The sequence below is a fragment of the Mus caroli genome, unplaced genomic scaffold (genome assembly GCF_978045245.1).
Source record: "Mus caroli unplaced genomic scaffold, Mus_caroli_1 scaffold_4, whole genome shotgun sequence".
NCBI classification, from domain to species: Eukaryota; Metazoa; Chordata; class Mammalia; order Rodentia; family Muridae; genus Mus; species Mus caroli.
The window spans coordinates 20,028,869-20,051,740 of NW_028227259.1; the positions used below are offsets into that span (position 1 = coordinate 20,028,869).

General features: G+C 39.0%; 1 protein-coding gene across 1 annotated transcript in view; it reads right to left on the minus strand.

Annotated features, from left to right (window-relative positions):
* LOC110295101 (ATP-dependent translocase ABCB1) overlaps window positions 1–22,872 on the minus strand; it is a 171,023-nt gene that overhangs the window by 74,392 nt on the left and 73,759 nt on the right. The window contains exons 2-5 of the mRNA XM_021163577.3: window positions 17,052–17,193; window positions 16,557–16,627; window positions 12,501–12,549; window positions 2,195–2,354 (exon numbers count right to left, since the gene is read on the minus strand). Of these exons, the coding sequence (XP_021019236.2) occupies window positions 2,195–2,354; window positions 12,501–12,549; window positions 16,557–16,621 (274 nt within the window). The 5' untranslated portion in view covers window positions 16,622–16,627; window positions 17,052–17,193. The remainder of the gene's footprint in view (window positions 1–2,194; window positions 2,355–12,500; window positions 12,550–16,556; window positions 16,628–17,051; window positions 17,194–22,872) is intronic.

A 22,872-nucleotide genomic window follows, 5' to 3' on the forward strand; every position in this document is an offset into this window, starting at 1 on the left:
GTATGTGTCACAGCAAAGAAAAACTGACAAATGTAATGTTTAGTTTGTTGTTGCTCATCAGAAGTCAGTCCTTCTAACTTCAAGAAGTTATGTGATAGTCTTTTCCCAAACTAGGCCAAATTTCAACACTTGAATAATTTTTTTTTATTGACAGCTGAGTTCAACCACTGTCCCTTCATACTAGGTACACAGCAGAGTTAATACCTGTCACAGTGTTAGAATACTGATTGTATCCAGGCTTCACGAAACACTAGATGAGGTTAGAATGACATAAATGCATGCATTGTGTCTGCCAAGATACCAGAGGCCACTGAACGATGAACCTCTTCCACTAGAAGCCAATGAGATAGCCAACTCCATAACTTGCTGCAAATTATAGAGTGTACAGGAACTAAGGAATTCAGAAAGCATTGAGGGCTTTTCATGGGTGAATGTTACAAAGAAGATATGACAGGTCAATGTTGGCACAGGATATTCTTATAAGCTGTTTGAATATTATGAAGGTGGGGGAAGCATATAAATTTTATATTACTAAATAAAACATAAAAACTTCCAGCTCAAACCATTATTTGTATTAACAGGATTCAAGTAGCCCTACCTCAGGTAGGTTATGGGTCCTTTGGAACTACAAAGAAATCTTTTCCATGGCCAATGTCAAATACCAAAGATTCCACAAATGTTTATAGTATTGTTTATATGACTATTTCTAGGGAGATGAATCATTTCATGCACCAGAGACCTAAAATTTAGATGTTGACATGCAAGGCCTTGGGTTTAATCTTTGGCATCAAATAAAAAGAAAATTCCAAATGTTAAAGGGTCTTATAATCCAAGAAGTATCTGAATAGTTCTGAGGTGTTTTGTTTGGGGGTAGTACTAGGAACTGAACCTAGGGCTTCATGTTTGGTAGGTGAACACTCTACCACTGAGCTACAGCCTCATGCCTTCTTAACATTTTTCCCGTCTGTGTAGAAACTGAGCTGTAAGTCTTTGGGAAGTTTCATTTAGTTTAATTCAGGCTCTGCTTGACTCGGGTATCCTTCAGATTGAAGCATAGAGCTATTAACCTGTCTTTCTCCAGTTCAAGTGTGTAGCATACAAATTCTTTCAATAGTCTGTTCACTTTCTGCTCTCATTTCTTATGAAGCAAGTTTCTTACTTTCAAAATCATGAGAAAATTGAGGTGCAAGACCTTCTTCACCACACTTAGGCTTTTTGTGGTTTCAGTTTCCTGCAGTCAACCATGAGACTGTAATATCTCACGTCATCACAAGAGGAAGAGGGCAGAGAGCAGCATAGTTAGGCGTTTTAAGAAAAACAGAGAGTTCACATTCACATAGTGTTGAAAGTAACGTATTGTTATATTTATTCTATTATTGCTATCATTAATCTCTTACTGTGATTAATTTATAAATTAAACTTTATCATGGATATTTATGCATATGAAAATATAATATATGCAGGTTTCTGTGCTATCCATGGTTCTGTATCCATTGGAACAAATCATTGGCAAATGAAAGGCTCTGCTGTCATGAGAACTTTCTCACAGGCTGCCTCCTCATGTGTCTACCTTTGGACACTCGCTCAATATTCTCTACGGCTTCCTATTTTATGAGGATGAACTATTGCACCTAGCATATGCAAACATCAGTACCTGCATGCTGGACCTTATCCTTTCTCACAAATTCTAACAAATCTCTTTACACTTTTCTTGGCCAACAACTATAACAATATACAAACCACAACTGCTGGTATTTACTGCTGCTAAAATCTTTGTTGCTTTTATCTTTCTCATCTTGAGAACAATTATGTTCTTCTAATTTCTCATATTAAATACCCTAGAATCATCCTAGACACTTCTCTTACACCCAGAGTCAAATCTACCACAGCCTCTCTTAACTATCCCAGCTTATCATTCAAGGACCTGAGGAGATTCCTGTACTTTTTCCTCAAGCTTTCTGGGACATCTCTGACTTCAGAGATCCCCTCTCTATTTTTACATATCTCTGTTAGGCTAATGCTTGTATCATCTTCTCAAGTTCACTACAAGGGTGAACTAGAATGTACAGCATCCACCACATAGACCATTAAACACTGAAGTGTATCCTTTTTAAGGCCCCACAAATAATTACTCTAGATGAGTGATTTTTTTTTACACATTTCCAGCACAATTTGTACCACAAACAATACTTACTTGTATTAGTATTGTTTTTAGAGAAGTTTCCTACATTTGCAAAGCTATCTGTCATGTCGCCAAAGATCAGCATCATAAGTGGGAGTGCCACTCCATGGATAATAGCAGCCAGAGTTCCCACCAGCATGTACAACCTGTCCAGCCAACCTGCATAACGAAACTGCAAAGAGAAGAAAATAAACCATGGGCATCAGATAGTTTCATGGATGTTTTCCTCTACAACCAAAACACAAATATTTTTCCAGACTACTAGCTACTAGTCTAAGCTGCCCTCTTGTCTTTGCCCCTTTGCCCTTCACCCTATTACTACAATAGCTTAATAAAAAAAAAAGAATGGGCGTTTGACTCATTTATTGAATTCTGTATTAATTCTTCATATTGCAGTAACCTGCCTTCTCTTTTTAGATGAGAGAAATATAAAAGTTATTAATGAGATGGTAGCAGAGATAGCATAGCTACTGCTCTAGTTTCTAAGACTAGACATCACTTTTTACTTCATAGAAAAACCCTGAATTCCCAAGGCTCCCTGTAAGACACCACGGAAGAAACATTTTGCTAAGTTATCTTTGATTAAAGATCTATTATTTTGGCTGCAAAATAATTTCAACATATTTGGAAAGGAAAAAATAATTACTTAGATGAATATTTCCCCAGAACATCTTCCTTAAGATGTAGAATATGGTCATAATGAAAGACTAATACAGATGGACATGTCTCTAATCATAGACAAAGAATAGGAAGGAAAAGAAGGCTTCTCAGAATCCAAAAAGTGATGTGAGGAGGAAGCATAATAAACAATAATTAAGCCCAGGGTCCATCTAGGGGACAATTCATACTTTTAAATGATTTGAGAAAAGGAAAAGAATATGAGAAAATTAAAATAGAAAGTAGCAAGCCAACTACGAGAGTCTACAAACAGTTCCTGTGAAAAATGGTTGTCATAGGATGTATCATTTAGCTACAGAGAGCATGTTTATAATCATGGGAGAAAAACTAGGTAGAAAGTCTAGCAGGAGATAAAAGAAACATGAGGAGAAGAGATCAGGCAATAATACAAAAGTAGGCATGGTAGTCTATGCACAAGCTCGGAAACAGGTGGTTGGCATGTGTATACATGTAGCTATAAGCAAGAGCTTTTTAATGTAGGGAAGAAATTGGGTAAAAAGACACCCCTAGGCAGGAAATGTAAACCAAAGTAAAAATCTGGGATCTGAGAATACAAAAACACAGAAGCAGAAACCAATAGTTTAGAGCATATATCTACTTCAGAAGAAGACAGAACTAATCCGAAAGTTATGTAATGACAGTATTGAGTGAGAAAAAGCATTGCAATGCCCAGTGGAACCACAAGGAGTAAGAGCTCTGGGCAGTACTAAAAAGTATTCCAAACAGTAGGAGCCTAAACAAAGACAATGCTAACAAACAATCAGTGAAAGCAGAGGATTGTGTAAAAAAAAAAAAAAAAACAAAAAAACTATTACTTAGAAATCTGTTTTCAGATTATATTTTGCTACTAAAAATAATCAAATGAGATTAAGTGTGGGTTAATGACATAATTTTCAAATCATATCTTTCAAAGACATCATCTTCTTTAGAAATTAAACCCCAAAGGACAGAATAGTGACCAGGCATATTTCATTTTTGATGGGACCCCAGGCTAAATGTTCCCAACACATTTTTTATTTTTGTCTAACTAACTGTCTTCTTCCTTAAAAAATGGAGAGAGAAACAAATAGGGAGAAATTATCTTCTTTTAAAATATCTATCAGATACACCAAAACTCAGATTCTTTGGCATAGGAAGAAAGACAATTAATAGGGAGAATTTCACTCATCACCACCATCACCAATATTTCACCCCCCAGAACTTCTCACTGGCTAAAATAAAAACAAGTGGAGAGGTCAATACATGCAAATACTTCCTGACTGTTTAACTGAACAACAGATACAAGCTGCAGAATAAATACCAAAAGAACATAATTTCAGAAAGCTTAAAGAGCAGAGGGAGGGAAAAAATAGTCCAGGCAGTGTGCACACTGCCTCCTCTGGCAGCGAATACACAGAACAGCTGTAAAATGGAGCCAATGACCATTAGCTCCTCTGTGGAAGTCAACCATGAAGGAGTGGTGCTTCCTCCTGGTTTTGAAGGAAGACAGGTGTTCAGAAGCAAGGTAGACGACATCCTAGTCAGGAGGAAAAGCAAGCAGAAGCAAGAAATCAGAAGCAAGGTGGAAGACATCCTAGTCAGGAGGAAAAGCAAGCAGAAGCAAGAAATCAGAAGCAAGGTGGAAGACATCCTAGCCAGGAGGAAAAGCAAGCAGAAGCAAGAAAGAGCCAAATGGACTTTGAGAAGATGCAAGTTTCACAAGTTAGAGTTTTAATACATGAAAGCACAAAAATAAAGCATATTAACTACCAATAGGTACTGTTCATGGAGATGGGAAAACTGGAAGAGTCAAGTGCTTGAAAGGATGGAGAACACAGAAGTCTCTTGAGTGTTTGCACTTTTGTACAGGAAGTGCTACCCAGGATGTTAGAAACTCAACATCTGAGTCACCGCTTTATAGCGGCAGTCATGGGAATGGATTAGATCATAAAAAGTGAGTAAAGAAGTGTGTGGAGTAAAACCAAATCTGGACACAACGCAGCAAAGATAGAATGTTGACTTTTCTAGACCTTGAGATAAAAGAGGACGAGAAAAAGTAACTGACAGGTTGTGGTGCAAGGCCAATGAGGCCATTTCATTCCCAATGTTCTATGCCCACAGGTAAACCAGGCAAAGAGTCAGGTGGTAGAAACATAGGAAGTAAACTGGGATAATCGCCTACAAAATAAAGGAAGTAATTATTTCAGTAACCTGGGAAAGGGTATCATCTGTAGAAAACAAAACTAGTAAGTGAAGCTATATAGTCTCATAATGCCCTATAACTCCTTTGCACTGCTAGGGAATGGTATAGAAAATTGTCATTGTTTTAAACAAGTGATCAGAGAACACCATAAATAAATGGGGAAATACCATGACATCTGATGGTTTTAGAGTTTTTTTGTTTGTTGTTTTTTTTACTAAAAGTGTTTCATCTAAATGCAATAAAACATTTAGATGTAACTTCTACATATAAAAGGTTAGGCATGGAACACTAAATGTAATGATTTCCAAGGAAATGACATAACCAGAGTATCAGATAGAACATTCTTGTCCATTTCTTTCAGACCATTCTAAAGAGAAATCAATGAACGCTGTTCCGAGTTGTCTTATTTTGAACCAATCAACTGTAAAACAAATTTTTTTAGATAATTTGGAAAATCGAATGTAAAAAAATATAATATTAAGAAAATGTCTTGCTAAATAGGGTAAATATATTTTATAGGAAATGTTTTACAGAAAAGCCTTTGAAATTAATAAAATGACATGGCTATATATAAAATACCATGAAACTTGTAGATGTAGCTGAAACATGACATGGTAACATGTTAGTAATTATTAGCCATACATAATGTATTTATGAGTGTTGTTTTCTATTCTTTCTTGTTTGAGATTTTACATAGTAAAACTTGGCAAAGAGAAGATGGTTTCCAAAACAGGGAGAAGTATTTCTATTCATCTCAGATGGGAATGAGCTAAGAATGAACACAGATATTGATATATTTCTAGCAACAGAAATAGAAAGAGGAGTTGGCTTTCTCATTTCTTTGTGACCTTGTGAAAGAAAGGATGAGATTTGAGGAAAGCGGTCACATAACAGTGAGCAGGATGAAAGTGGACACCAAATCACTCAACTTTATAATTTATTAGGAAAGAGGCTGGTGTGGGCAAGTAGAGGATCTCTCAGGGAACATTACAAAAGATGGGGCAGAAGAGCCAGAGGACCAAGAAGTCTGTTGTGAGAATGTGCCTCCTAGAAATTACAGGGAATTTTTACTCATGATATCCCAATGAGACTTGTCTACACAAAATCTGAAGAAGGGCAACACTAATAGACATGCTAACCGGGATGCGGGGAAGGGGAGTCTCATTGAGCCTCATCCCCAGAAAACAGAACCACAGACAACAGAGAACTGCTGAGAGAGGGAGAATTAGTCTCCTCAAGGATGAGCCCCTGATGGGCTAGCTAACGCCAAGTGGTCAGTCCTGAAATGATACGCATACAAACAAGGCTACATGGATGCAGCAGGTTGTGCTTATATATTGATGCATATATAAGTAAAAAGAGGCCAGGAACTCGGAAAAGGGTGGCATATAGAGCTAGAAAGAGAATGGGAGAGATGATGTAATTTATTATTACTAAAAAAAAAAATTGAGCCTCAGTTTTGGCATTTATAAAATGTTAAAAAAAATCAACACAGCTGTTACAAAGATTACAATGCAATGCAGAAAACTTTTATCAAGAAGGTAGTATGAAACATGAAGTACCCATTACTATTATTGGTCTGCAAACATAACAATAAGAATTTTCAGACTCTCATAGTCAAAGAATAAGAAGACAAAGTTGTAACAACATATCAGGTACAGCATAAGACTGGATAAGCATATAACTTAACTAGTTATAGTTGAAGGCCTTTAACATAAATGGAAGTGGAAACTATTTGGTTAGAGGCCAGTAGAAAGGACAGAGAAAGTAAACCAAGAACGCAGAATGAAACAAACTGGTATTGAAAGCTAAAGGTGAATCGTGCCAGGGAAGAAGTGGAAAGTACAGGCAGAAAAGCCCTTTAGATATCTAAATATTCATGGCATGAATAGAAACATGACTTTACTAGAGCCACTGAGTTAGAGACTTCATTCACTCATTCAACATTTTAAGTTTGTTTAAAGAGCTAATGAGATTAATGTTTGGCTCTAAGTACTGGCAATGATGGTGGGTAACACAGGCTACCTGTCCTTAGAATGCTTACAGTACATGCAGTTGGGAATAGGAGTGGATATGGTCAATATCCACCCAGTGTCTAGGGACCTACTAAGGCTCTGAGCACTGTTCTAGACTCCTGAGGAACAACAGTGAGCAAAACATTAAAACCCTCCACTTTTGTGAGCACACATTCAGGAAAAAGAGACACATCGGCAGTGGGGAAGCAGCTAAGCAGGACATAACTTCGGGCGACTGACAGGGCCAGTGCGTTTAGACAGGCAGGTCAGGGATCGTCTTTCTGAGGTGAAACCTCAGTAACAGGAAGGCTGCAGCTTCTGTTGTGGGGATCTCCAAGTCATGCATTCAAGTAGAAAGCATACATGCAAAGATGCTTACATAGACACAAGCTTGGTATATATTAAAGAATAAACACTACAAGAACGGGAGCAGATGTCTGTAATTACATCATAAATAAGAGAGGGCATACCATAAATGGTATGTATATAAGAAACTGCTTAGTTTTTACTCCAGAGTTTCCCTTAAGTAAAAAGGAAAAGCATTAGAACCCTTAAGTAGAGAAGAAAAGCAGTACAACGCTTGAAGGACTGGACTGAAATGAACTCGTGTGACTCTGACAGGTTGGCCTTGGGAAGTATGAAGCTGGAGTGGCTGCTAGAATAAAATAAGGCCTTGCCAGGAACGAGAGGCAAAGGAATGTCACTCCTAACATGTGCACAGTCTGGCCCTGGGACACTGTCTGTGAATGTGCTTTCTTACATTGTCTGACATGGTAAACAGGACTACAAATGTTAGGAATCTGGGAAAGATTACCCTGGGACATTCAGATAGACACACTGTCATCATAAAGATGCTTCTAAGAGGCAGGTAGGTGCTCAGAGACTATGGTGATACCAAGGAGGGGACACAGGAATGTAAGTGCCCCTAGAAGCTCAAAACGGGGAGGAAACAGATTTTTACCAAGAACCTCCAGAACGAATGCAACCTTCCTGACACACTGACTGACGTTAGTTTACCCGAAAACTGGAAGAGCATAAATTTGTGTTGTCTTAAATCTATCTCATGGCACTTTCTTCTTAAATCTACCTAATGGCATTTTCTACAGCAACACTATAGAATAAATGCACAGTCAAAAAGAGTGATAATAAAAAGAGCCAACTTTCTTTAGAAGGAATCAGAAGCTATAACTGAACCTGATACATCTGAATTCATGACTTCATGGACAGAGACATCTTAGGAGAAGAGGACCAAGGTGTAAGTATAATTGGCAAAGGCAGAGTATGGGCGGGGATGTTATAATTGAGTCAAAGAAAACAGTCTGGGCTGATACAGCTACTAAAATAGAAGGATGACCGGGGCATAGGTAAATGAAGCTGACCAAGGAGGCCTAAGTAAGGAATATGATTGTGAATGGATAGAAAGAGTGCTTGGCATGAGGATCAAACACACTTCAAAAACATCTGTAAAGAAGCAGATGAATACCAGCTTTGTCAGTGATTCAGGGGATACAGGATTGAGAAACTCCTAAAGGGGAAAGGTGCCACCAGAAGACAAAGAGGTGGGAGAAAAACCACACTGTAGCATCACAGAAACAATGCAGTGGCCATGACAAGGGCAGCTTCGAAGTCAGGCAGAGTTTTCAAATATCCACAGAGCTGAGTAAGTGATAGGGATAGAAACCAAATTCCAAAGCATTCAAGCTAATTGGCAGCAAAGCTTGAAGAGACTTGCCAATGGGCCAACCTCCATTCAGAAAGACTGGGGATATGGAGGTAAAGGAGTGACAGTAGCTGTGTAGAGAAGGCAGAAGAGGTGGGAACCAAAGTTCAAAGTTCAAGTGAGTGATGTGATGTAAGAACTGGGCCAGGTGTGGTGGTACACAACTATCATCACATTACTTCTACTAAGCTAGAAAGAATATGCTCGTTTCAAGGCAGCGTGGACTATACAGTAAGACTTTAAAGAAACAAACACCTCACCAACACTGGGTGTCTCTACCGTGAAAAACAGGAGGGAACAGATCCAAGTTCAGGTAGGTTTGTAAGATTATCACTGTTATAAAGGTCAAGGAGTGGTTGTTCATATAACAATAAAAGTCACAGGGTGAGTAAGAAGATCAGGAGTAGGAAGAAGACACTAAGCCAGGTGGCAAAGTCTTCAATGGTTAGATGGTCGTAAGATTAACAAAGAACTCTTCAGCTTCAGAGAGGTTACATTTTAACCAACCATATGCTATCACACATGATTACGGTTTTAAAAGGGAATAGTCTACTCATGTATCTAGGGAAAAGTCGTGCCTTCCAGTACAACAGGTATGTGACTGTGAATTGTAGAACATTACATAACCTCTTAGTGTGCATTCTGCCCAGCTGTGATAAGAGGATAAGAGGACTTCAAACATCACACAATGCATGTAAGGTCCTGACCAAGGACTGGTTCCTGACGCTGAGTGCAGTCATGCATTTAGAATGATGATGGCTAATATGGTGCATAGTGTAGACAGCTCAGGGTTAAATCTGCCACAAAGTGCTAACAGGGTGTGTGAACTTTGAGGAGCTCGTTTTAAAGGAATCACAAACAACTTGGCACTTCTTCTTTTACTTCCACCTGTCCAGTTTCCTCTACTTCATTTCAAGTTTATTCTACATTTGTGTTTCTAACTAAAATGAGGCCCGACATAAAAAGAAAACTTATATAAAAATGTGCATGAGTTGTTTGCTTTGTAACCATTCCCTTAAGACAGCTAAGGTTCCCTAGTAAACATAAGTGAACTTTGGGAACAGAAAGAGCCCAGAAATGTTTAGAGAGAACCACTTAGATATTTGGTATCTACCATGTGGATCTGGGAAGGATCCATCATTGTAAATGGTAAATGTGGCCATTTTGCAGTATGAATTATGCTAAGTGAATGAATCTACAATTTTGTTACATGCTATGTAGGAAGTTCCTTAATGATCAGCTCAAAGTGAGAACCTTGGCCCTGTCACTGAAGGGCCACCAACAAGCATTATTTTGAATCTGTTGTCATAACTTGCAACTCCTTGCTGGTGAAATAGGTGTTTTGGACAGGTAACTGGGAGTTTGTGTCTGTTCTCTTCTGAACCTCATTCTATGTGACTTTCATCATTACTGACTTTTTTTTTTATCCTCTTGTTATAGTAAAACTTAGCTGCAGCTTTTCAGAGAGCTGTTGCCATAGCCAATGAAGTTTATCTGAGATGTCACTATTGCTAATTAAATACATCACACAATCTATAGGAACATCCTGAGTTCTGAGTTCCCCTAGTAAGTCATTAGTCTCAGAGTTCTTTGAAATCCCCAATATGGATGTTTTATTTTACCTAGAAAGCATTTTTAAAAAATTGCAATAGTATTAAAATTTACCCAAAAACCTTCAGAATATATCTCTATGTTTATAGGTTTTACATACACGTTAGGGTCCAGTTTTCCATATCAACTCTTTGGGACAAGAGAAAGACACCTATATTGGCTAATTTTTGGTTGTCAACTTGACATATCTGAGGAGGGAACCAGAATTGGAGAGCTGCCTCCGTCAGTTTGGCTTATGAGGCTATCTGTAGAGAAATTTCTTGATTGGTAATTGATATTCATCCCACTGTGGGAAACACCATCCCTAGGGAGGTGGGCTTGGGCTGTATAAGAAAAGTGTGTAAGCTTAGAAGGAAGCCCCACATTCATCAGTGTAACTAGAATAGTATTTAAGAATTACAGCACTTAGTCAAAAGACCTACATACATCCCATGTACCTTCACCTTAGCAGGTATTTGGGGGCGTGCCGTGTTTCTTCTGTGAACCTATAATAATAGCATCTATCTCAGAAAAAAAGCTTAAGGATTAAATGTGTTTGTGCGGGAAGTGATTATAACCATGTCTGGCACATATTGTTATACGTGTGAGGTTATTACTACTTCACATTCAAACTTCATATTTGTGTGTATGTCTCTCTCTCTGCCTCTAGCCTCTCCTCTATCAGCCCCCCTCTCTTCCCCACCTCCCCTGTATGGCTTGAATTGAATATTGTTAGGAGTAACTTTACATAATAGTTAGAGTACATTTCCTGAATATATATTTTTAAAAGCCCTCAAGTCTTTAAGAAATTATAACCTAGAAAAAAATAAGTAAAACACAGAGATAAAGATGCAATTTTCTGGTATTCTTAGCATGCACAAAGGCCCTGAGTGGACCCCTGACATCAAACTAAACCAAACAGGATAACAACAATAACTTAAACAATAAGACAGAACTATGTTGGTATTAAGGTAACTGCATAAATTAAATTTCAGGAATAAATCCAACTCTAACATAAAAGTTTCTTCTCATGAAAGAGTATAAGAAGGAAAATCTTTAAAATGAAGAATAAAATCTAAAATAAAAAGAATTATGTCTGTGATGACCTGTGGAGCACTTAGGCATTGCCAGCACTCTGGAGGATTTCAAGGAATTCAAGATCCTCATCAGGCACACAGGGAGTTAGAGGCCAAGATACATGAACTCTTTTCACAAAATAAAACCACCAGCAACAATAATGACAAGAGCAAGAAGAGGAACGGAGGCACGTAACAAAGGAGCCACAGCAAGAGCAAACATCAGAAGAAGATGCAGATGATATATGAAAACCAGAGTCCATGGTGCAAGCCATGGAACTGTTTTTCCTACCTAAATCTATGTTTTATAATGAATGTACAAAGATGAATTTTATACGGTACTTCTCCTGTCCTCCACACTTCATCACATGACCAGTGTGGAAAGACTGGATTATAGAAAGCAGGACTCAATTGTTTGAGCGTCCTCCCAGGTTCCAGTGCCTGGGACAGTTCATGTAAATTTGCATAGTCCCTTAGAAAAAAGGAAGTGTTCAAGGAAACAAAGATCATTAGAAAAAAATAGCCACACTTATAAAATTCCTGTTACAGCCCAAGTGAGTTTAAAGAAAAGCTTACAAACAACCAGCGTGCCACCGAAAAACTAAATGGTTATGTAATCCTTCCGAGTTCTACATTTTCAGTTATTCAGCACAGAAGAATAATGGCATATGCTAAATCATAGTAATAAACAATCCATTGCTGCCTTTTATTGTTATAACTACTAGGACTTTGACCCAGGATGTTAAGGGTCATTAGAAAATGTTATGCAATACACCCATCTCTCAAAGCTCGATGGCAAAGATGCCTATGGAAGCCATAAATCAGAGATGTACCTCATAAGGAGAATACAGAAATCTAGGCAGGAAGTGGCGCCTGCTAAGTCATAATTCACATGTCAAATTATAAACCGCCTTCCTTTGAAAATAGGACTCTAATCATTTACCTTTATCTCCCCATCACTAAATATTTATCTCCAATAACATATTGTTCCAGGCGAATTACCCCTTTTCTAGGAGCAGAAGGAGTGACGTTGGCGGGCAGTATAGTAAAAACTCACCATTGTAAGCACACTGACTGCTGGTTTCTTTTCTTTCTTCTCCTTTTTACTGAAAATAGAGCAGAATAATTAGATGAAACTTTAAAAACCTTATACAAAACCTTACAATTACTAAATCAACTTACAGAGATTTTGTTAAATGACAAGACAAAATCCAAAATTGACTATTGTTTTAGTCAATAACAGCATAATGGTATGACATTTATGCAGTTTAAATGTAAATATATCTTAGAAATCTACTTATGTGGTTATCGATGAGAGCCAGGATTTCAGGATTTTGTTTTGTTTTGTTTTTTTATTTTTTATTTTTTTGGTATTGGATGATTTCTCTCTCTTTTTTCCTTTCTCTCTTTCTCTCTTTCTCTCTTTCTTTCTTTCTTTCTTTCTTTCTTTCTTTCTTTCTTTCTTTCTTTCTTTCCTTCTTTCATGTTTTCCTCATTTACATTTCAAATGCTATCCCCTTCCCTAGTTTCCCCTCTGAAAATCCCCTATCCCCTTCCCTCTCCCTCTGCTCCCCCACCCACCACTCCCATTCCTGGCCCTGGCATTCCCCTATCCTGGGGCATAGAACCTTCACAGGACCAAGGGCCTCTCCTCCCATTGATGACCGACTAGGCCATCCTCTACTACATATGCAGCTACAGCCATGAGTCCCACCATGTTGATTGATGGTTTATTCCCAGGGAGCTCTTGGGGTACTGGTTAGTTGATATTGTTGTTCCTCCTATAGGGTTGCAGACCCCTTCACTCCTTGGGTACTTTCTCTAACTCCTTCATTGGGGACCCTGTGAGAGCCAGAATTTTTATATATTCCTCATACCTTAGACATTTCTTAATTTTCCTCACATACACACACTTTTTATAAGACAGACACACACTAAAAGTGATGTTTTGTATTTTATTCTAATTATGAAATAATTTATGCTTTTAGGATTGGTCCCCTTGACTATCATAGATGTCCTATCTGTAGACAGAATATTATTCCTAATCATTCCCTTTCCTAATAAAGCTCCATGATGATCAGATGCTGAACACAACTGCCTAAGAAACACAGTAATTCAATCACCGTGAGGAAATCTCATTGAGAAAGGATATCAGCAGCTCTAAGCGAACCATTACAGAAAGAAATACAATATAGAAAAGATGCTCTGTAAGCAATCAGAAAGCTGTCCTTAGAAAGGGTCAGTTCTCATTTTGAACCCAGATTCAAATATCACACTAATCCATTTTCACTCTATGTAACAGCCACCTAGGATGTAAAAGCAAACTAGCCATAACAAGTCTTATTTCCTTGTGTACAAACATTGTCAGAAAAGAAAAGTAGTACTTTTACAAGTATTTTTAAGTTCAAAAAGTAAATTTTCCTTTGTTCTTCTTTTGACTAATATTAAAAGAAAACAACATTCAGTAGCTTTCACAATCTATCTCCACTTTATTCTTTTTAGATACTCACTGAATTTGGATCTTACTCAAATGGGTAGACTTGTGGATCATCGAACCTTGGTACCCCAGGCACAGATTGCATGCCTGGCTTGTGTTTGTGTGTGTGTCTAGCACTCAAATCCTTATGCTTTTTACAGTCAGAAGGATCATCTCTGTGCTAATAAAAAGCTTTCTAAAGAAAGAGCTTTTTCCTACTTGCATTTGGCTTGATGTTAGATGGACACTGAACATACTATATAGAAACATCTTCATGTTTGGTTCCACCCTATCCCAGTAAAGAACCAGTCAGTATCCCAGAAGCCAGGGTGAGAAGAGAGAAATAACTATACATGACAGAATTTTAGTTCTAAGCTTTTTTCCATTCTCTAAAACTGATGCTACTTGGAGATGTTATAATAATATCCCAGGCACTAAGTAAACTTTCCTCACACAATTTGTAAACAATTCCAAGGAAGGCAAACTTCATCTTTCTTTCAGGGGTCAGAAAACTGCAGAAGAGTGGAGTCCCACAGCTGAGACAAAAGCCAAGACAAACTCCTGAGTTACAGGAATAACCTCCAAGCTGCTAGGTACATCCTCAGATGTTCATATTGTCAAAGCCAAGACATCGTATGACTTGAAAAATGTATTCCCAACTCTCAGCCCTGCTAGATTATTTCTCTACCCATCATCAAAAACAAATTTTTACAGATCAATTGACTAAACTTCACTCTAAGGCACTTATATAGAACTCAGGGCCTTGGTTTTGAACTGCAGTACCATAAAACAAACAAACTCAACAAATCATTTTTACGAAGAATGTATGCAGATGGATATAGTCCAGGGATCATTTGTTATTCCAGCATTGTCTGTCAACCAAACTAAATGCTTCACTATGATCCTTATATTATAAAACAGGGGTATTGACAACAGCCTAAAATAAGTGGTGATGAGCAGTTCTTATGGAAAAAATCTGTTTGAATTAAAATCTGTAGGGAATGATGACATTGGTACCCAGATGAAGATCTGTGTAGGACTGGACACTACCATTTCCTTCCACATAGCCTCACACTTACTCAAATGTCTAAGTGTTTGTGCTGCACACAGTTCTTTAAACTAGGCTACGTTCCCTCCACTATGTGTCTTCTTTCATTATATAAAGTTTTTATTATTGAAATATGAAATAACAAGAAAATGTAAAGGTTAGTATATAATTCACCTAGATACATAAATTACAACATCTAACAATATTTATCCATGCAAATGGTACATGTTATTAATTGTTACGATTCTGTCAAACGTTTAAGCTGGAAATATTATATATTCATATATTCCACTCTCATTATCATATCTAAGAAACAAAACTTCAATGTTGAGATTATTTAAAACTCCATCTCACAGAATTCCCAAGTGTGCTTTCTATAATTTTTTTTCCTTTACTGAACTCTGAGTTAGAGCTCACATAACAAGTGTGCTGGTGGGCTGGCGTGATGGCTCAGTGGTTAAGAGCACCGACTGCTTTTCCTAAGGTCCTGAGTTCAAACCCCAGCAACCACATGGTGGCTCACAGCCATCCGTAACGAAATCTGATGCCCTCTTCAGGAGTATCTGAGGACAGCTACAGTGTACTTACATATAATAAATAAATAAATCTTAAAAAAAAAAAAAAAAAAAACAAGTTTGCTGGTTGCTATCTCTTATACCAGAAATGCCCCTTACCATGATGGGATCCCATCAAAGGACCCCCAGGGTTGTATCTACTTCGGACTGAACACAGAAGGCAGTGTGGTGAGCAATGGTATTTAGAACCCAGATCTGTGGCTTAGAGTGCTCATTTCTACTCTCCCTCTGGTGGACTGAAATGAATTCTAATGTCATAAGTCAGCACACTTTGACATGTTTGGTGGGTTCATCGAGTAGGCAAGTTACCTCAGCTCTCTGTCTCAGACGCTATCTGATGACATCCTTAACTTGTGAGTTAAGAGAAGCTTGTGATCTATTTGCGTAATACAGCCTCAAAGACTTAAAAGAGTCACAGGAATGTTAGGTCAGACATAGAGGTAGGTCAATAATAAGGGTATTATGGGGGCTGAAGATTGCCTATGATAATTTTTCAACAGTCTTACCCCTCCCCACCATTAAAGTTCTAATCACTTACTTAGCCTTTGTAGAGGATTTGAATATAAGATGTGGCTTCTTTCGGTGGTAATACACCCTTTTTATATAGAAATAGTCATTGAGAGCTAAACAACATGTTATTTGGATCTCTTTTCCTTCTACCACAAACGTGATACCTATGGTTGCTTTATTAGAAGCAAGATAATGGGCCACAGTGAGCAACCAAACAGCAGATGGCTCAGGTGCGTGAGCGATCAACAGCGCTCATAAAGCCGAGGTCATAAAATAAAAGGATGTAAGCAACGCTGGTCTAGAGGCCGAATTCACAGAACCATTGATTGATCTCTCACACACATCTGAAGGACTGCTCCAAGCAGAGGAGTTCCTTCCAAGGGCTGGTTTACATTTCTGAAGTCTGAAATAACACCCACTAATCAAGTACAGTGCTGGAGGCTACAAACTAATTGCCTGAATGTACAAGACATGTGAAGTACGAAAGTGAAACAATCTGGCTACCTCTTTTTGCCCATCTTTGAGAAGTTCTTGTCTGTTCTTCCCTTAAAGTCCTCTTCAAGTTCCATCACGACCTGGGGAGAAACCACAGTTCATTAGCCAAACACCGGGACCAGAGCCTATGCAGAGCCCAATGGTGAGGAGGAGCCCCGCCCTGATGCTGCCGGAGAGGGCCTGGAGGTAACTCACCCCGGGGAATCCCGGGGAGCTGTGTCACCCGCGTGGACCGGGTGCTTGGCTCTGGATCCGGACACCCCGCCCTGCTGGGTCTCCTCCGCCCTGGCGCGCTCCTCCACCAGCCCGCGGCTGCGAGTTAGGCAGCGGGATCCACAGCGCGGGGCTGACGCGGAAAACACAGTCCTGAAGGCTGCTGCTGCGGGTGCTCCTGGAGCGACTTGTGCGCTGTCGCCACTTGGTCCCCACAGACTCACGCGGACGCTGACACCAGGAACAGACCCTGGTATCCGGAACACCCGACCCTTCCTAGGAAATACTTACCTCACGTGTCTCTACCTCCCGGTTTCCTCTGCAAAGTCCACCAAGATGTAGACTTTGGAAGAAGCGGCTCTGAGTTGAGCAGAGCCTTGGAAGATGGGACCAGCAGCTCCTGGAAACCTCTGTTCGACTGTGCCTGGGCTTTCTGTGGACAGGAGAGTAAATTTAGCATGCTCAACCTACGCCCAGGCGCAGTCCCGCCCAGCCAGTGCGTTTGACCAGGAGGTTAACCAGCTCACCTCCCAGCTTGACTCAAGTATTATTGCTGGAGAAATTGCGAAACAGGTTGGATTTGTTGATGAAATGTGCAGTCTGGTTTCCCCTCTCAAAGGTCAATTAGACAAACTCACATCCCCAAATCATTAGAGACACATTTGCAAGAGTCTCATCTCTACATGGCCATGCACATGTCTATATATAGAGTTGTGTGTTTATAGATCTGCACTTGGCTCTCTGCATATGGCAAAGTTAAAAGACGTATTCTATGCATAACATCTAATAGACAATTAAACAATGGGTATAGACCTTGCCTGTCAGTAAATTTCCCTTCTTTGAAGCACTCTTGAAAAAGGTAAGAGAACCCCCGTGCAGGGGCTTTTCTTCAATATAGTTCACAGTTCCTCAGGTAGATTGGCTTATCTCTTTTATTAAACAAAACAAAACAAACCAGAAAGAGGACAGTTCCCAGTATATAAATGGAGTATTTCAGTGTAAAATGGTATTTAAAAATATATAATATTTTGAACTTTTAGGTATTAAACCAATGTCCATGTTTTTCTAGGGCATCTGAAATTCTTACAGTTCAATTGGAATTATTAAACATAACTTTTTAACACATGGCTTTAGTCGCTATTTCTTTCTGTGCGTACATTTTATATTCTTCCTGAATTTTCTTCAAACCAACCAGAAGTAACTGCAGCCTTTTCAGTTCAGATTTGCAGGTCAATTTTAACCCTTTTGCACAACATAGCTGGTTTATAACCTCTAATTTGCAGTACCTGGCTTATACCTATGCCTCTGGACTTGCTGCAAGTATTGAGGAAAAAAGAAAATCCTTTCATTCCTTCTGCAGAGTGTGAAAGTGTATCTTCCTCCTTTGATAGATTTCAAAGCCATTTTTTTATACCTTTTACCCAAAAATGTCCTTGTTTTGACTCTTTTAGGATACATGTAATTGATTAAAAAAATAAAATAAAACTAATACTGTTACAGACTTTCTAATAGATCACCAGTTTTGGGGGGAGGGGAGGGTGTTCTCTTTTCTAATTGCATGTGCTCATGTACAGCACCTGTGGTCTTCTGGGGACACACACATGTCTTCATGGTCATCCTAAGCGTTCTAGTCTCGTTTGTGTTTCTGCTACTTCTGCACTCTTCCAACCCTAGAGATCCCATCTCCCCTATATTTGGTTCTGTACACACTTGAAGGAACAAAACTGCACCAAGCACTTCAAAGGGATACACTTAATTCAATCCTCACAGGAACTGATGGAGTTGCTACTATTCTTTGTTTTTCTTAGTTCTCAGCAGAGGAAGTAGGTCTACATTGTTTGTCAAATGCCACACAGCAGGAAGCATCAGACACAGGACATGAAAGTGTCTTCATAACTATCCCCCCTTTGTTCTTTTCTTCCTTCCTTCCTTCCTTTTTGGGAAGTGAGGGATGGGTTGATGAGGAGTGTCTCTGTATGCATTTCCAAATTGATGGTGAGCTATCATTATCCCAGTCTTAGGCTCTGGAATGTGTGGATTACAGGCAAGTACCACCACACCTTTACCATAATTACTACACTGTAGAACATGGCTATAGTACATTATTCCCTTCCTTTTCTAGTCTCACAAAACTTCACCTGAGGACTCAACTTGAGAAAAGCTACAATGGACCCTGGCCACCAACTACATCACATCTAATAATTTACTAGGTTTTAAGGATTGTAACATAGTATCTCTTTCTACTGACTTTTTTTTTTTCCGTTTTTATCCAGACAGGAAAAAAAAAAAAAAAAAAAAAACTGTAGCACTGTGTAGCACTGGCTGTCCTGGAACTCACTCTGTGAGCCAGGCTGGCCTCGAACTCAGAAATTTGCCTACCTCTGCCTCCCAAGTGCTGGAGTTAAAGGCATGCGCCACCACACCCGGCTTCTACTGACTTTTTAACCTCATTTCTTTAAACCATCTCCCCCATACATCGTGCTCAATTCATTTCAACTAATTCACTGTACCTCTCAGGTACAGCTGTTGCATTCTGCTTTTCTACACATAAGCCTCTCTGTTTTGAAGACTTAGAGCCAATGCAGTAGGATTTAGAGACCGGGCTTTAGGGAAGTGGTTAGGTCAAGGGGCTCTGGCCTAATGAACGGATGGACCCACTGAAGGGTTCCCACTGTGATGGACTATTTAACTGAAATTTAGAAGGTCAGACTTAGATCAAGGGAGGTCATTGGGGTCTGTCCTGAAAAAGTATGTCTTGTCCTGGTCTTCCTCCACTGCCCCTCACTTCCTAACTGCCCTGGCTCGAACAAGGGTGCTCTGCCGAATAACATCAGCCATGACTCTCTACTTCCCCCAGCCTGTAGACCAACATCTCTGAAATCACAAATCAAGGATAAAGCTTTTCTTCTTTGATTTTGTTTCTCTGAAGATATTTTGTAACAGCAATGTAAAACTAGCATGCTTTCTCCTAAGATTTCTAATTACTCCAGTTCTTCTTACAACCTTCTAGTGAACTGTGTCTCTTTCCTTGATTCCTATAAGAATTTTCTCTATTTCTAATGCTTCTATTTATCTACTTTAAACCCAAGTGTAATATAGCCTGAAAGAGGAACACCTTGATGAACTTATTTGACTTGAGGCTGAGAAAGACTATAATAGGATCACTGCAAAACAAATGATTCACTTGTGCTGACAATAAAAAAGCTACAATATTACGGCATTCAACTCACTCATAACTGAGTTTTATGTGTGAAGGATATATGGCAAGGACGTTGAATGACTATATAAAACTCAGGCTAGATTACAGCAACAGACTGCTTTTTAAAATCCTACATTAGAAAACTCCCAGCTCTTGGGTCAGCAAGATTTCTCAGTGGAGACAGGTACTTTCCATCAAGGCTGACAATGTATGTTATTTCTCAGAACACACATGACAGAAGAGACTCTCCCATGTTGTCCTCTGACCTTTGTATGGATTCACACAAACAAACAATTAAATACATGTAATCTTTTTACTTAAAAAAAAAAAACTAAATTTTTAAATTTGGTAATTTCCAAAGAGGCTATTCTGCTATCATTTAGCCTATAATTCAACCATTGCAGCGCAGGTAAAATGGTGATAATGATTAAAGAACCCTTCACCTATTCCAAATCAGCTTTACTTTTAATTTGATACTTACAAGTATTTTATATAGAAATGGTTTTTTTGTTATTTGTGCCTCATGTAAAGAGTACTTACCTCCTTATTTAAAGCTCCGTGTGCTAAGGGTGTGCTGCTATGGAAGCTTACTGAGGCTGAACTCATAGGTTACCTGCCCGCACCATCCTTAGGATGCTCTGGGGATTCTTCCTCCACCGAGCATCTTCTCCTAGATCCTCTACAACTTTTAAACTGCATTAGACTCACCAGCTCCCCACCCCCACCTGGGGAGGTACCGTCTTCTAAACCTGCTCTTAAGTGACTGACAGAACAAAAAGAGTAAAGGAATAAGGTTTTTTACTTTTTTTTGCTTTGCAGTGGGGTTGGGGAAGGATGAGAACGAAGTGGGCTAAGGAAGGCCTACTCCCGTTTCATTAAGTATTGCTGGACACCTCTGGACAAGTTACTCACCCTCTCAAAGCATAGACTTCAGCATCATTAAAACAGAGACAATAGGAGGATCTACATCTCCAAGGAACACATAGGGCACGCTTTAGAAAATGGACAGTATGAAGCATGTAACTGCATACATTTCCTAATAAAGATGACCAGTGAGTTCCAAGACAAGAGTAAAGACTCAGCATAAAGTCGTAACGCCTGAAAGGGGCCCTGAAGGACACTGAAAGTAGATAGCATGCCCTGAATTCCAGGGCCTCCAGTCTTTCATTGGTTCCACTGATCCTAGTACCTTAGCTCCCAGAGTAGTTTGGGCAACTGGCAAGAAATGAGGCAAGTTATGCTTATTTAACACAGAAAAAATTATTTTTTTTGAAACTCAAATTCCCCCTTTTTAAAATAACTCATTGAATGAAAGAACAGTTGTCTAGTACCTGAATGGTTAAAATCTTAGGTAGGTTATTTGTGTTGTTGCCATTATTAATATGCTAGTGAGTAATTTAATTAAGAGTTTCTATTCAAACTGAGATATGAGCATGGTTGTATAAACTTGTAATATTTAGGAGGTAAACTCAAGATCAAGAGTTCAAAGCCAAGGGATCTGCAACCCCATAGGTGGAACAACAATATGAACTAACCAATACCCTCCGGAGCTCATGTCTCTAGCTGCATATGTATCAGAAGATGGCCTAGTTGGCCATCATTGGGAAGAGAGGCCCCTTGGTCTTGCAAACTTTATATGCCTCAGTACAGGGGAATGCCAGGGCCAAGAAGTGGGAGTGGGTGGGTAAGGGAGTGGGTGGGGGAGCGTGTGGGGGACTTTTGGGATAGCATTGGAAACGCAAATGAAATAAATACCCAATTAAAAAAAAAAAGAGTTCAAAGCCAGCTGGGCAGTGGTGGTGGATGCCTTTAATCCCAGCACTGAGAAGCCAGAGGCATATAAATCTTTGAGTCCGAGGCCATCCTGATCTACAGAGTGAGTTCCAGAAACAACCAGGGCTACACAGAGAATTTCTGTCTCTGTCTCTCTCTCTGTCTCTCTCTGTCTGTCTCTCTCTGTCTCTCTCTCTGTCTCTGTCTCTCTGTCTCTCTGTCTCTGTCTTTCTCTCTCTCTCTCTCTCTCTCTCTCTCTCTCTCTCTCTCACGCACACGCACACACACAAACACCAAATGAACAAACAAACAAACAGCTCAAAGCCACCCTGAACACATAAAAGGACCATGTCACAAAAATCTTGATAAATAATATTGTTTTCTTATACCCTTGTTAATATTCAGTTGTAGTAGTGCTAGTATGTGTCTATTTCTTTCTTATCTTAGTTTATAGGCAAACCTTTTACCCTCAGACATCAGCACAAAGAAATTCCTGATGTAAATATAACATTATCTTTAAAAGTTATTTTTTTACTCTTGGCAGGGTTCATAAAAAGCATCATTTCCTGTTTAGCTTTTTTCAATTGCTTTATGATTCATAGACTTTGAACTTGCCTAATCTCAAATGAACTTTCTCTTAAGAACAAGGTTAAATCAGTTCAGTGAGCCAGTGTTCATCCATTTATTTTTTCCCCCAGATTTTGTATTATTTGGATGATATATCTATTTAAAACATACTTCCATAAGTAAAAAATGTTCGAAGATATGGATTCATTGTTGATTACAGCACATTTTACAATATAGACTTGTTAGTAAATACTTTTTTTTTAAAGTTTGTATGAGGACTTCACTCAACAATGTTAACAATTGAGTACCTCCTAGATTTTACATGCTGGCCTAGATAATACAACACATACATCACAGAATATAACAAGAAGCAAACAAAAACTTCTGCTGGGACATATTGATTAGTGCATCCAGGCAGCGAGACTGAAGTTTAATAAGTGATTCAGTGAGTTCAGAGGTGGAAAGTATTCTGGGGACAAATAGAAAGGGAAGAAGGCTGGCAGCTGTAGGTAGGTAAAGATGCCAAATTTAAAAAGTATGGTCAGGGAAGCTCTCATTGAGGAAGTAGCATTT